The 16,191-nt window shown below is 30.4% G+C and overlaps 1 protein-coding gene across 3 annotated transcripts in view; it reads left to right on the top strand.

Moving 5' to 3' along the window:
- LOC118204959 (cell division cycle 7-related protein kinase-like) overlaps window positions 1-13,637 on the top strand; it is a 94,328-nt gene extending 80,691 nt beyond the window's left edge. For all 3 annotated transcript variants that reach the window (XM_085806774.1, XM_085806772.1, XM_085806773.1), the window contains exons 10-11: window positions 2,213-2,362; window positions 11,659-13,637. In XM_085806774.1, coding sequence (XP_085662900.1) covers window positions 2,213-2,362; window positions 11,659-11,960 — 452 coding nt within the window. In that variant the 3' untranslated portion in view covers window positions 11,961-13,637. The remainder of the gene's footprint in view (window positions 1-2,212; window positions 2,363-11,658) is intronic.
- The last annotated feature ends 2,554 nt before the right edge of the window (window positions 13,638-16,191 follow it).

Raw genomic sequence — 16,191 nt, 5'->3', positions numbered from 1 at the left:
AGGAAGTCATGTGGTGTACACATTAGATTTTTTTTTTTTTTTTAATAATATAAAACATATAGCCTCTTTTTTTTTTTGCTCTTTACCTTTTGTTTAATAAATAAGCTTTACAAATAAGTCAAATTTGTTTTGCTTCTATCTCTTCCTTAGTGTATTTATCGAACTTTGTAGTGAAAATGATGAAGATTACAAACACTTGCTCCTGCATACAGTTCAATGGCTGTCATAAGCCATTTGACTGAATCATTTTTCTGGACTTGAAAGTGGAGATGAAAAACTGCATGGAAACCTGGGTACATTCAAAAATGACATACCTTATTTGACAAACCTATTTAAAATACTCAATGAAATCAATTTATAGTTACAAGTTGATAAGTTGAATTTGATTAAAACAAAAAACGTCATTTTTTTTTTTTTTTTTTTTTTTGTGGTTTTGTGGGAAAACTTCTGTTCAAATGGAATCTCACCAGATGTGAATAAAACTACTTTCTCACATTATAAGCTGTCTCTGCAAAACAGGAAGATTTATTCCCTGCCAATAGTTGCATGTTCTTCATGCTGATTTCACAGTACGATTCCAGGATATTTTAACCATGAATACACGAAGTTGGGTTTTAGATTTTTTTTGCAAATGCAGATACAGCAGAATCACCAAATTTAGAAGACTTGTAGAACTAACAACTAACAAAGAACTAAAAATAAAATTAAAAGATGAATACCATGAATTCTTGCTTCAAAAATACTTAACAGCTTTATACCTTGGATTGTAGGCAAAAGTACAGAAATTTTTAATTGCTTTTCTTTCGTTGTATTTAGCTGAGCGTGGGTATACAGCAGTAGCTATTTTACTGTCTAAGAAAAGGAACAGACTGCATATTACTGAACATCGTAATATGCGACAAACTGTTAAAATTCCACCAGCCTTTTCAACATCTCATTTTTTTTTTATTTCTTAGTAATTTTGTGTTTAAAACTTTTGTGTTTAAAATTTTTAATACATATTTTTTACTACATTTGATGGCCATTTTAATTAATTTCTCCTTTGTGATTCTTGATTGATAAATAGACAAATAAAATAGGTATAGATAATATGCAACAATATTTTGATATTTAGTATAATTGACTATTATAGAAGAGGGTGCACTCAATTTTTTTTTTTTTTTGGCAGTGGTCCAAAAAAGGTTGGGAACCTCTGGCGCATTAAAAAGCATACATAAGACACACATTTCAAAGAACTTATCAATTTCATTAATATTCTTTTAATCTACACCATCATAAGTGTTTCATAGCACTTAATTGCACTGTTTTCCTATTTGTGCATATATTTTATATCACCACCATAAATCAGAAGTTTCTAAATCATATGAAGAAATGAATGCTGAGGGAAGAAGGGCGAAAGTATGCAAAAGGAAGGAATATATGAGTAAAAACAGATATTTTTAGAAAAAATATGAAAAAGAAAATAGAGAAAATTCTCAGTATGAAATGTAAAACAGAAGAGAAATTTTAACATATATTTATTAAATCTTCTTTGCTTAAATGACATGCTATTTTCAAATTGAACTTGAACTATTTAATATTTTGAATCTAATTCCTTAATGATAATTGTTTATTAAATAACAGTGTCCATTGTTATTGTAGACATAGTCATTTGCCTTTCTGGTCTATGTTACTGTGTTTTCTGTTATCTGTTGTTCAGATTACAGTAAGTGTGTTTGCTTCATTTTGCATTATATTTTGTACTATTCACATTACATGGTGCTAAAATATATATTAGTACTGTTGCTGTTGCAATTTTAAATTAACTTTTGCAGCTTAATATATTACATAAGTGCATAAATACTGCTTAATTTCTTGCACTTTTGGATTTAAATATGTATTAATTCTATTGCTTCCTAACAATTATGTTCAAGCCAAAACAGACTTGTGAGTTTACATTTGAAGCAATACAAGAAATACAAGAATGAATTTGCTTAGTAGTGTTTCATATTATATAAAGAATAACAGGTTTTGTTTTGTCAATTACATGCAGTTTTAATATACTCTGATGCATATTTGACATCTTTAAGACCACCATATGATATCATATGAGATATGAAAAATAAATAAATGTCCTATTTATTTGTGGTGTTTAGTTTTAATCACTAGAGACTTAATATGTTTATAATGGTACATATTATGTGATTAATGAAAATGTTTTTCCTTGTCATAGCTATAGACATGTGGTCAGCTGGTGTAATCTTATTGTGCATGCTAAGTAAGAAATATCCATTTTTCCGAGCTGATGATGACATTACAACTTTAGCAGAGATTACTTTCATAGTTGGAACAAGAGAAATTAAAGATGCTGCATTATCTCTTGGTATGTTTTACATATTTTTCAGTTCTTCAGAAATGTCCATACTTTTTTAATTATTTCAAAGCCATTTTCTAATTTGTCGGATATTTAGTATTATGATGAATTAATGTAAATATACGAACTCCTTGTATTAAGATGGAAAGGCTTCAAATTTTTACTATATTTGATAATCTAATACATAAAAATATGTTTCCAAAGCTTAATATTAATATATACCATATATTTCTGCAGATAAGATGCTAGTTGAATCATTAAAAAAAGCCCTCCCCCAAATCCGAGGTCATCTAATAGGAAAGATGAAAAAAAATTAGATTGAAATGTATATAAATCAAAACCATTATAAAATTAGTTGAGAAGCTCATCAAATGGGTCCCATTCTGTATCCAGCAAGTCATTTTTTGCTTCATCATCAGTATCCCATAACAAATCGTCTTCAGTGCCATCCATAGCATTAGAAATTCCACACTTTTTGAAGGATTTGATGACTGTTTCTACTTTCACTATTTTCAACAATTTGATCACGAAATCACACAGCGCATCAAGTGAGCAGCTCTTATAGCTCTACTTTTCCATATATGACTTTTTGCCACTGATCATCCAGTTAGTCCATTGTTCATGCAAGTGACCCATGAATGGTTTATTCAAACAAGCATCTGTGTAGCATCGAAGTTAACCACCAAGTATACCAGCAGTCTTAATATAGTTCCATGCTAAGTGATTTTCAGTGTTCCCAGTTACGTGACTGCGTTGATTTTGTTGGGCACCTGGTTACTTCTGCCACACATTTTCACAGTATTCATGTCTATATGCTCCTTTTCATGAAAATTTCTGCAAGGAATTTTGTTTTAGGAGTAGTTTTCCTAAAACAAAAAATTGATCATGGATTTTTAACTTTGTTCCATCTGCCATGCACATTAATACTACTGTAAATCTGATCTTTTTATAGCCTTTACTTACGACTTAAACAGTTACGCCTTTTGTTTTCACAATTCTGTTGTTTATCAAGTCAAAGTTCATCAGTGTTTCATCCATATTTTCAATATTAAATAATGGAAAGTTATAATTTTGCCTCATAATAAACTTGTGAGAACTCATGATTTTTATTTTCTGTCATGTTACTAGATTTTTTTCTGTTCATGAAACGATTGTGGCAAACTATTGTTGCTTTAAATTCTTTGCCATGCTCTGGATTAGTCCGTTCCCACTTAATGCGTAAGCCCTAATCATATTTATCATAAAAATATCGCTTCTGTTCTTGTATTCATTCTGCAGAGTTATTTTCTAAACCTGGCCAGCAAGCTGTTCCTCTCCTCATACTTGTATAACATTTTTTTAGTAGCATCTTCATTCTTTCTCCTATCTCTTACCATCTTATCTATTTTACTGAAAGCTGTTGCTGCAGCACAGATGTTTAATTCTTTAGCCTGTTTTATTTCTTTTAACTTAAAGATTGTTTTGTATTCCTTCATTTTGTTGGTTCTATGATTAGGCCCACACTTTACAAATGCTGATTACATTTATAGTACAAAGTGTTCGAACCCCCACCACAACCTGAAATGAAACTTGTTAAAGGTACATGTGAGTTTGTGATTTGGCATATACTTCTATAGGCAGGTCTGCCAGATGGGGGGGGGGGAAATAAATTTGTTCCAGATGATGGTCGCTGATTGAAACTAAATTCATGAGCCATTTATACTAGGTAACTAAGAAAGTTCGTGCAGTTTTAGTGATTTTTTTTTTTTTTTTTTTGAAAAAGAAAAAGAGAATGATGATTTCAAATAAGAGAAAGTTATTTACTTCACATCACACATGTTATTAGGTACATATTTTCATTTTAGTTCAATATTTATCTTGGAAAACTATTTACAAAACTACTTACAAATGTGTTTCTGTTTCTTTTCCACCAGTCGAAATTTTGTAGTGATTGCTTTAAGAATAAATTCAAAGCAATGGGAAATCACTTGTTAATTCTTAACTTCAGCTAAATCTGACTGCTGCACTAAATGGCAGACAACTCTTCTCGAACTATTATACTGCTTCAATTGTTAAACTTTTTGATGTTGCATTTTCAAAATATATCATCAAATGCAAATCTGAACATTCCCAACTTTGCTACAAAATATTAGATTTCTACAAAAATATTACAGAAATGTCTGCATTTGAAGGCAAATCCCATAGACACATATTTCAAAATTCAGTTGAAATCAAAAAATATTGCAATTTAGAGCTTCTAATACAATTAAAACAGTATGTACAAAAATGGCAGCTTTGCTTATTCAAACTTACAGTTATCAATATGGTTACCTGAAGAATTGTTACATGCATGGTTGCTGCAGTTTGGCGACTTGTACCAAGGTGATTGCAATAATATCAAAGTATCAATTATTTGACAAAAGTAATATATTTTATTATAGTTTATTGTAAGTTATGGGTTTGTGAATGTTTATTTAAATAATCATTTGATACGAGCAGGAAGAAATGTACAATATCTTGTAAATCAGTAATGACGCAGAGTAAGAAAAATGGCTGTAAAGTTCAGGGAGAATATGAATGTTAGGCAAATCCTCCTCAGCACTTGGGACTAAATTACCACTGTCTAAAATGTAATTCAACTAATATTTTGAAGAGTAAATAATCTGACTGAAGTACTCAGAATTTATTAATAACTGATCTCGGCTGTCAGAGCTATATTTACCTGGTTATGGGTTTCTAAAAGCTTCAGATAAAATTGCTTCAGAAAAAAGTTGTTCCTAAAGCTTTAAAAATGCTTTTTCTAAGAACTTCCAGAAAATTGTTAAGTTGGTGAGAAATTGCCAAATGTTGTAAACTTAGCAATCAAAATTTTCACCAAGGCCCATTACGAGTGTTTTTGTCTATACCCTTAGGTTCTAGTTGAACTGTTTTAATAATTTAAAATGATCTTGGATTCAGAATTAAAAGATTTACAAGATTAATTCGGAATGTAATCTTAGTTTAGCTATAAATAAAAAAAATTATATATATACATAAAAAATTTTCTATGAAATTGTACAGCTTTATTCTATTGACTTAGTTGCCATGTAAATTCAAGCACTCGTCATAACGTTTCAGCATTTTACAAATCCCTTTTGCATGCAACTTACCTGATTGGGATTTCAATCAACCTGTCACAGAATTTTGAAGATCCTCGTTATTAGCAAATGCTGGCCCTCAAACTAACCCCATGCCCTTGCCTGTAATTTTGTGCTTTCACATATGCCACCAAAGTTACCTCAGCAGTTACTGTTCTGTTAAAAAACTCCTCCCCTTCTATGTCATACTTGAAAGAAAGTCTAAGACAGAGCTCATTTGACTGGTTTTGCGAATCTCCATGAAAATTTTTGGGACCCACTAAGTACAAATTTTTTTTTTTTTTTTTTTTTTTTTTTCTTAAGGGACTACATTGTACAAAACAACCCAAGACATATTAATAAATTTTCCAAAAAATTCTGAGATTGTGAATCCACAATTCATATGAACTTTGTTAAAAATATCTTTGATATGACTTATGACAGAAGGCCTACCACTCCTAGGTTCATCATCATAATTTGTTCTTCCTCTTTGAAAAATCTGATCCACTTTTGATGGCTGTGCACATTTTGTGACATAACCATCAAATGCACACCAGTATGATGTTTGCACTAGCATAATTGGAAGCTTACTCAAACACAGATTGTGTTCCAGTTACTATTACTACTAGTGCTGTACCACAACAGCTGTTACTTTCTGAATTATGCCCCATACAAGAAATAATCACTTCTATAAAAACACGGTCTCACTAGAGGCCGAGCAATAAAGTTGCTGAATACTGCTAGTTCAACTGCTGTTCAAATCTCCATGAATAGGCTGGCTACGTGGGCATTTTCAACACCTTCTTAAACACAAGCCTACCTACTGAAGGCTCGTAGTTTAGTGACGTCACAAACTGTTGGCCTTCTCGATGGGGTGCGAAAAATCGCTCCTAAACCAAGGCCATCTAAGGCCCGTTCACAAGAGCAGATTCGACCGATAGCGAAAACCGGTTCTTCCAACATGTCCCATTCACATGGGACAAGCGTTAACTGCCTCGCCAAATTGGAGGTAGAGCTTGGTTGAATGTTCCTTACCTCTCGGGAGCAGGGCAAATAGGGAGATTTCCCGTACTATACTGCACGGTTGACTTAATTTTAGTTATACTGCTCGCTGGACTGTCAGCGAAACAATCACGCTGATAGATGTCTGGGGATGTGATAGCATCCCCCCAAAAATTAGATAGAACTGTACAAGATACGGAAATTATAGAAAAATACAGACAAGGTTATCTGATGCTAGATTCCAGAAATATCATTCAAATTAAAACTAAAGTTAAGACAAGTGCATATCGGCTTCAACGCGAAAAGGGACTCGATGCCTTTTGAATGATTTTTTTAAAAAAAATTTAAGCATTTTCATCTACTTTTTATGAATATTATTAAATAGTTTTGTGAGACAAGATAATTTTAAGCTGAAAAAAAGTTTTTGCTAGTATTTTTTTTAATTTAAATTTTTGAAGAAAAATTTTACATTAAAATGTCTTTCGTCTCCTACAATTTTCAATGTCTCCCCCACCCCAGTTTTTTTATTGTATTTATTAGAGTGTTCTTAATAACTTCAAGGAATGATTTTGCAATTAATGAATTAGTTTCTGAGGGAAAAAAATACACTTTTATCTAAAATCTTTAAAACAAATATGATCTCGGTCACATTTTTCATTTCAAATAATTTTTTCCTTTCAGTATTTTGCAAAACCCATCCTTGTTTCAATAAAGTATATAATTTTATATAAGGAGTAAAAATAATAAAAAACTTAGTCCATACCTGTATATGTTTTAGGACTTTAAGTAAAAGGATTTATTGAAAAAAGTGCAAAAGGTTTCTCAGTTTGCATTTGCAGTTTAAAGAATACAAACTGTCTAAATAGACATTTAATCATTTCAAATCTTAAAAATTTTATTACTGAATTTCAATACAAACATATGTATATAAAACAAACCTAGTGCTATTTATTCAATTGGTAAATATAAACATAAATTACAAACCTTTTTTTTAAAACCTTTATGTGGCCAGAAAAATTGCAAAAACTCATAAAACACAAGCAGAATTTTTCTTTACCTGTTTTTGTTTTGTAAAACACATTCAAAACAATTTTAATACATTAATTAATTATAATATTGTTGCGTGCGTACGGGTTTGTAATAGATTGATAATAGTTCGTAAATGATTGTCATTGTACTCAAATCCGATGATAGCTTAATTAAATTTATTTTTCAACATAAACACTTCAAAGTTCTGGAATTTTTCACAGAAATACTCGTACAAGTGTTTAGAATATCACTAAGTATAATCAGTAGTTATGCTTCAATCTAATAAGAACGTTAAACACAATGGAATGCAAAACGCATCTTAAGAGAAAGTTAACTCAGAAATATCTCCAATCTCACGCTGAACTAACAACTGGTAACAATAACAACTTATATAACATAAATAATGTGATAAAAATAGTGTGGTATAATGAGATTATTACTTTGAAACCGATGTTTCGAATTGATGCCCAAGAAGAACCAATATTTCCCATTCTGCTTCATTGCATATCTTTGAAAAAAGTAAAAAAATCATCCAATTAATTTCCTTTATCATTTTTTTTTTAAATGTGAAAAGTTTGTTTTATAAGCTGTGAAAATGTCGGAGTTTGTAACCGATATATTTTTAGATATGAAATTTTAAAATTAATGGGCGTCAAAAAGTCTAAAAATATGAACAATTTTCAAAAATTCTCACAAAATATTTAAAAAAAAATTATGCTAAAAATTTCATTTAATTTTTTTTTTCTTCCACAGTATGTTGTGGTGCAAACTGTAATATTCTGAGATTCTCAGTTTATTTAATATTTGCAAAAAGTCGTTTCAACTTTAAATTTGAAAAAAATCTAATCCTCTAAAAATCAAAAGCGTGACACCACATCCACAAGCAGTGTATGTACAAAGTTTGAGTTCCATATCTTATCGGGAAGCAGTTTAAAAATCCATTACCATCTTTTAACCATAGCGACAAGCACCAAGAGTGAACTAAATAACAGCTTATAAAATAATAATAATAATTAAAAAGCATACATTTTTCAGGAACCATTACGAAAGTACAGATTACAAAATTAACAACAGTAAACCACGTTAAAAATGTGTGAACAGTATTAGAAATCTGCCAATTCGGAGACGTGATTGTTCACAGAGGCTTTAGGTATAAAGGGGAAGGAAGACGGTGGTCTTCTGAACGGGTCCTAAAGACTAAACTCTTTCATGTCTCCTTTTTCTCCCCTTGCTAACGGCAGTTGTGCGAAGGAGCATTGCATGTGAACGGGGCTCTAGATGGCATTAGCAAGTTAGGGGAAATTCATCCTGGTCATGAGAAGGCACGTGAACCATGTCGCCTTAATCTGATACTGATATTTTTTTTCGATTTCAATCATACCTTTAAAGTGCAGTCTGCCGTTATGTCGAGAAAATTATTGTGACGGTTCTAAAGTATCAGTATATAGATTTCCTAAGCAACAAGATGTATTACATAGATGGTTAAAATCGATACCGCGAGAAAATTTTACCATTTCGAAGTATTTTCGGGTAAGTTAAGCCTAACTTGATATTTTAAATTTATTAAGGTATTTGCTTCTACATTTAAAAGAATGGATACATTAATATTAAGGAATTTCATTTTTATAGAATACATTGCGTATAATATTGTGTAATTACGTGTCGATTAGTATAATTATGTATTAAATTGTATGGTTAATAATTATGTATCAAATTGCATTCTAAATATTCACTTACTTTTTAAAATGTCCAATTTTTTACTTTTTGATTAATTTTATTACTTGGAACTTTTAACTTCATACGTATATGGCAGCAAATGAAATTATTTAGCTTAATATTTAATATATTTCGGTTTTAAAAGTTTTTCTAAAGAAACTGAGAAGGCAATAAATATGCTTATGGTTTTTTAAATTGTAATATAAAGTGCACAGTTTTGCATAAAACAAGAAATAATTTAAATTCCTAATACATGAAAATTCAAATATTATTAAAACTTATGTCAGTAAGAATCCTTTTCTTCCCCCCTCTTCCCGAGTGGGAGACAAACACACACATGCTTGCTATTACCTGTTTTGTTAAAATATAAATTGCATTACTAGAAATCCTACTTTTATTACTTTAAAATTAATTAAGTAATCTGAGTGAGCTTACATCATGTCTAAAAAATGTTAAGATACCTGATGATTTAACAGTTGTGATTAAAGAAAATAGTCTATTTTTTCTCCAGATAAGCACAGAATTTGCTCCTTTTATATCTGTATCAGTCGTTATCCATAATGATCTGCCTGTGGAAGCATACTTTAGAGATATTCCATTAACAAAAATTAGTAACCATAAATTTTCTTTAAAAATTAATGATGTATATAATCTCTGTTCATTGCTTAAAGAAGTTGCAAAAATTAAAGGTGATAATAATGAAAGCAGCTTTAAAATTTTATTATTCGTAACTCAAGGCCTTCAGGAATTAGAAAAAAATGCCCCTGAACATAAAAAGAAAGTAGTTCAGTTTATATTTGAGCAGCTGACATTACTCGTTTTGCATAAAAATAATAATAGGTATAGTTCTGATCTGTTAATATCAAGTTTGATGTTTTCAATTTCTCCACATTGCTACAAATTTTTAAGAAATAGTGCATATGTTACTTTGCCACATCCTTCTACATTGAAAAGATTGTATTCTGAATATAATGTTGATCCTAAAGTGGAGCAAACTCCTGAAATTTTCCTGAATTATGCCAAGGAAAAAATCCGCTTTTTAGGCGGAAACGATAATATGTCACTTTAATGGTTGACGAAATTCACATTAAGCCATTCTTAGATTTCAAAGGTGAAAATATAATAAGAATGTAGCAAAATGTAATTGTGAAAATGTTGCTAATTCTGCTTGTGTTTTTATGCTGCAGAGTATTAGATCTTCGTATAAGGATGTTATATAAGTATTGTCCCAGTAAAATCATTTTCAGCGCAATTTTTGCATGGATATATTGTGAAAATAATAAAAGGTTTAGAAAATTTAGGTTTTTCGTGTAATATTTGTACTTATAAATCTACCCTGCTAAAATTAAAAAACTTCTAATATCCTTAAAAATATTTCCACGCATCCTTCTTATATATTTTTTATGCAGTTAAGTGACTTGAATATTATTAGTATGGAGGGAGATTCCAACATTACCTTACTGTTACTTATCAAAAGTCAACCAGTACTTTAAAGCATTATTTTAACTGTAAACATACAATCTAAGATCATAGAAAAATTAATAATATATAATATATTTTGTGCAAAGGAAAATGTTTCCAATATTATATCCGCTAATGAATTGAAAATATATATTTTCAATATATATAAAGTAAAAAACGAAAAATAATATGTATCTACATCATTAGAAAATACCCTCCTGTTAGTAAAGCTTTAAAAACATATACTTTAAAGGCAGATAGTAGGTGACCAACGGCGATTGTCAGCCGCCAGTTTGTGATGTCACAATCTTGTAGTTGGGCTTCTGTTTAAGAAGGTGTTGGCATTTTCATGTGGTTTTCTCCATGTGTAATGTGGATACAAGCCAGTTCCCTTAGAAAGTCCTCTACAAAGGCATCCCTTTAGGCAAATAGCCCTCATGTGCTTTACCTTTACTACATAAATCAAGCCAAACCTATATACAGATGGCTCAGCGAAGTTAAGCAGTTTCTTTTAGAAAGTCATCTACAAAGGCATCCTTATGCAAACAGTCCTCGTGTGCTTTTCCATTATCATAAAAACCAAACCAAACTTACACAAACATGAGGCCACAACATTAAGTACAGAAATATAAAACCTAAAATTGTTACTCTAAATGCAACAAAATAATATACAAAAAATCTATGCATTTGAATATTTACATCAGTCCCTAAGAATTGCACTTCCCAGGCAGTACAATCCCCAAGAGTGGAGATAACTAATACTGATTACCATAATATAGGTGCAAGTCTATTTTAGTGCTCTAGTCAGGTTTAGAAGCAGGATTTCGTTGTATGTGCACTGTGTTGTCATTCAGTTTTCTTGATCATATTGATGTTTTCTGAATTGCGTGCAAAATTTAATAATGAATTTTAAACATCATGGAATATATTTTGAATAATTTATGTACTGATATACTTTGTCAGTAAGATAAACAATATATGTATAATTTTTCTAAATTCTAGGTAAAGTCTTGACAATGAATTTACCAGAAACTACAGAATCAATTTCTGAAATACGTAAACAGCTCAGTCCTGCTCGCTATCTCCAAGCTCTGTGTACAATGATTCAACATGAACAACCGTGTCAAGTACATTCATATTCAAATGAGAGAGATCTAAATCTGTGTTGTGTATTTTGCCCAGAAATGTCCCAACATATTCCTGAAAGTGCCTATGACTTATTAGATAAGTTATTAGACCCAAATCCTCAGACAAGAATTACAGCATCTGAGGCTTTAAACCATCCTTTTATTTCAGAATGCTAACTTTATATAAATATATTTTTATGCAAATTGTATGATTATTTTGTACATCTGTGTTAGTGAAAAAGAAATTATTTTAAACAGTATATATTTTTTTAAATTACTTTAAATTTCTTACTTGCATTCCCATCTATGCAAAGGTTTTATAAAAGTAAAGGGTGGTCCAAAATTATTGAGCACATTTCATATTTGAAAGAAGAAAAAAAAAAAAAAAAAAAAAAAAGGAACAAACCTGAGGTGTGTACACATTTGTTTTCTTGGAAAGATAATTTAAAACAGTTTCACACACCAAAATTTTAAACATTAAATAATATTCATATGAGGTCTATTTGTGGCATGCAATTCAAATGTGCTCAATAATTTTGTACCACCCTGTATATTTCATGCAGTGCTTACTATTATAACCTTATACTTTTTAAATAAAGTTTTCTATATATGTATGATAAAGCATATATGTGCGTTTCCATTTTGCTATATAAAGCCAGTTTCTTTTTTGCTGTGAAGCAATATTTTTAATGCATATTTAAAATTAGTACGTGACTTCTATTGAGTATTAATGCATCATTTTATATTAACTCTTGAGAAATTGATATAATAATACTGTGCAAAAATATTCCATTAATTGCATATAGCACATAACGTAAAAAAATTCACACTTTTGTGTATTGAGTTTTATAATTATTATAGTTGTACTGACTTCGTCAATTTCTGAGATTTGAAATTTAATAACTATTACTTGAAAATGTAATTTTTCATTATAGCTGGAGAGGGATTCTACCTTATTGTGTTTTCTGTACACCATTCAGTAAGTTTGTCACCGTATCTTAACTATAATATAAACTAAAAATTACACACACACATTTATATATATAATTAATCTCTTTCAAATAAGTTTCTCTGCACATAAAAATTAATGAATTTTTTATAAACACATTAATTTTAAGGTGTTGCTGGTATTAAATGTTAGATGCTAGAAGCTAATTTTGAAATAAATATTTTATACACGTGTGAACACAGGAACATGTAAATTGTATTGTAATATTTATAATTTGTAAAATTTAAGGGGAAAAGATTTTCTGCTTGTTTATGTCAATAAACGTAAATTTATCCAAAAAAAAAAAAAAAAAAAAAAAAAAATTCTGTTTGATTTCCATATTTGTGTGATTTAAATGTGCTCATATTAATGGAAGATGTATATATAATATTATTGTGTTTGTAAAAAAAAAAATATATATATATATATATATCTTCCTAATGTGCATAGGAATTAGAGGTTTGTTTGTATGAAATATTTGGGAATTAAAGGTAAAGCTCAAGCAAAGCAATATAGAACTTTTAAAATTTTACATTTTTAATATGATGGAAAATATTTCATTTTAAGATTTCTTAGAAAAAGTGTCATTATTTAGTATTAATAAAATTTTCAAATGACAAAAATGGTTTAATTGCTATTTCGAAGCAAATATTAAACAGAAATAATTAAATGCAAATAATAGACAGTGTATGTATTCAAAGGTATAACATTATCAAAAGTAAATATTTTAATAATTTTCATTTATACTTTCAAGTGGATGTGTGGAATCAAATTCTTAACAGGAATTATATAATTTCATGCTGCTACATTCAACACTTTTGTAATGTAAACATGCAATTAAAAAAAAATAATTTTCCTGATTTTAATTTTGTTTTAATGCTTTTTAAATATCAGAATAATTTCTATGTTGCTGCATAATAGTATTGAAGAACAGTCACCTCTCACTTAACTCTAAAGGAACCAATAAAAGAAGGCAAATAAGTGAGAGGACCTTATAATTCTGAAATTTTCACTTCCACATGCATAATGAAAAATTGATTAATTAAGTTCAATCATAATTCTTATTTTCAATAAAAGTTTATGTATATTGATTAAATATTTGTACTAAAAGAAAAATTACAAAATGTTAATTAATCTTCTAAAAAGTTTTGCTCTAAGTTCTTAAAGAATATCACTACACTTGATAATACATCAGTATTTTGAAAACAAAGCATGAATGTTTCTAAGCATACTATGAAATGTCACACAGTTGAAATAACGATTTCATCTTACTCTCTCCACCTACCATCATTTGTTTCAACATTCCTTAATACAACTATTAATAGATTTTCATCAACATTGGCATAATCTTGAAAAGCAGTTGAGTCGCACTATTTCATTTTTTATAATATCGGGTTTTAAAGAAAGTTTCTCGCCCCTGCAAATATCGCTTGCGCAGACAGTTTGCATTGGCATTTGAAAGAGAGACTTGCTCTTTAGAACACTATGTTGTGAAATTTGTAAAAAAATATCGATAAGGTTGAATCGATGAAATTGAAATGTCATGCTACCAGATTAGAACAATCATATAGTTTTAGTTGTATTGCAAAAAAGCTTCAGGATGTCACTAAATCACGTGTATAGCTTTAGGTACTAATGTTGTATCATATGAGATTGAAGGTTTCGTACCGAAAGTTCAAAAACAAGGACCACAACATTCTCTGGTTGATGTGATGTTGATGAGGCCTGCCTGCGAGAATTTATAGGTATTGGTATGCAACCACTCGAGAGCTTGCTAAGGAGTTAGATGTTAGTGCCATGCCCATTAATCACGCTATGCATCAGATGCAGCATCTAGCGATTGATGTCAAATTAATGTCATCTAGCGATGCAGCATCAATCGCTAGATGCTGCATGAGCTGACTCGAGCAGATTAGGACAGACATTTTCGGGCATACACTAATCTGCTTGAATATTAATACAAGGGCAATGTTCTAGACCAGATAGTCACTTGTGATGAAAAATGGATTTATTTCAACAACACAGACTGAAAAGGGAGTGCCCGGTGAGCCCATCGGCAGTGTCGCAAAGCGCAATTTCACTAACAAAAAGATCATGTTTTTTTATCTGATGAGATTTTTATCCATAAAGAGTATCTGAAAAAATGTAAAATACTTGACAATAAGGTGTACAGCGAGATGCTAGTCTGTGTTGATGCTGCTGTCAAGAAAAAATGTCGAACTGAGTTCCAGTACAAAAAGGTAATATTTCATCAAGATAATTCAAGACCACATGTTTCTGCATTTACCGACTGGACTCTGTATGGACTTGAATGGAATTTTTTCGCCACATCTACCATATAGCCCCGACATCGCTCCTTCCAACTTCTATCTTTTTTCACACCTGCAGCTACATCTTGCTGGTGCTATCTTCCATTCTGCACAAGATGTCCAAAATTATCTGTTTTTGGACTTGCAGCCACTAAATTTCTGGGCCGAAGGCTTTGAAATGTCGCGGAAAAAGATATAGATCTGGGTGGTGATTACTACCCACACTAAAGATACTATTTTCATGTTTTTTCCCCCTAACTTGAGAACTTTTTCTGGCAGAAACCTTTCGTTACAACCACATATTAAAATCTGTATTGAATTCTCTATCATTTGATAGTCTGCCATTCAAATTAAAAGAAACCCCTGCTTTTTTAAACTGCTCAGATTGTGTGGAGTATCACTTGATTGCAGGATGAAACTGGCATGTGTATGGCACCCAGAACTGAAACATAATATTCTTTATTCTGTCTGAAAGCTGCACAAACTCTTCACATTAAAATTCTTTGTTTTCACTAACCATATAATCCCAAGATCTAATGAGTGAAACCAGTTTGCACTTTTAACAAGAAAAAAATGGTGCATGTGTCAACGATAGGAGGTTTTTTCTATCATTTTATCGAACCATTCGAAAAGTTCATAAAATCCAAAATGTTAACCATGCTTTTTTGGTTGTTTGAATATGAACATGGCAATGTTTTATGTTTTTGAATCAGCTGAGGATAACAATAAAAACCACATTCATTGCAGCTGAAAATAACTTTTATATTATAGCCATCAATTAAACTGGGTATGTGCATCATGCACTTACAATTAACTTTTCAATTATTGCACTTTCTCCATTAACACAATAACCTTTCAGTTCCTGCTTTAAAAAAAATTCCAATATCAAACTCTGAGAATAGGTGTTTTTCATTCATTAACTTGCAAACAATAGGTAAATTTAGAAGCTCACATTTCTTTTAATTAAAAATTAAAGAATGTAAAATCTTTAAAATTCTAGATTATTTCTTTGAATGCATATCATCGCCACTGTAGAATTTTCTGGTAGAACTTTTTATTTCTTCAAGATCCCTTCAGCAACTGGAAAATTTCGGACTAGATTTTTTCAATG

This window comes from Stegodyphus dumicola, chromosome 12 (assembly GCF_044657685.1).
Source record: "Stegodyphus dumicola isolate Sdum_Otavi_A_Nest chromosome 12, ASM4465768v1".
NCBI classification, from domain to species: domain Eukaryota; kingdom Metazoa; phylum Arthropoda; class Arachnida; order Araneae; family Eresidae; genus Stegodyphus; species Stegodyphus dumicola.
This window is presented reverse-complemented; position numbering and strand designations above follow the sequence as displayed.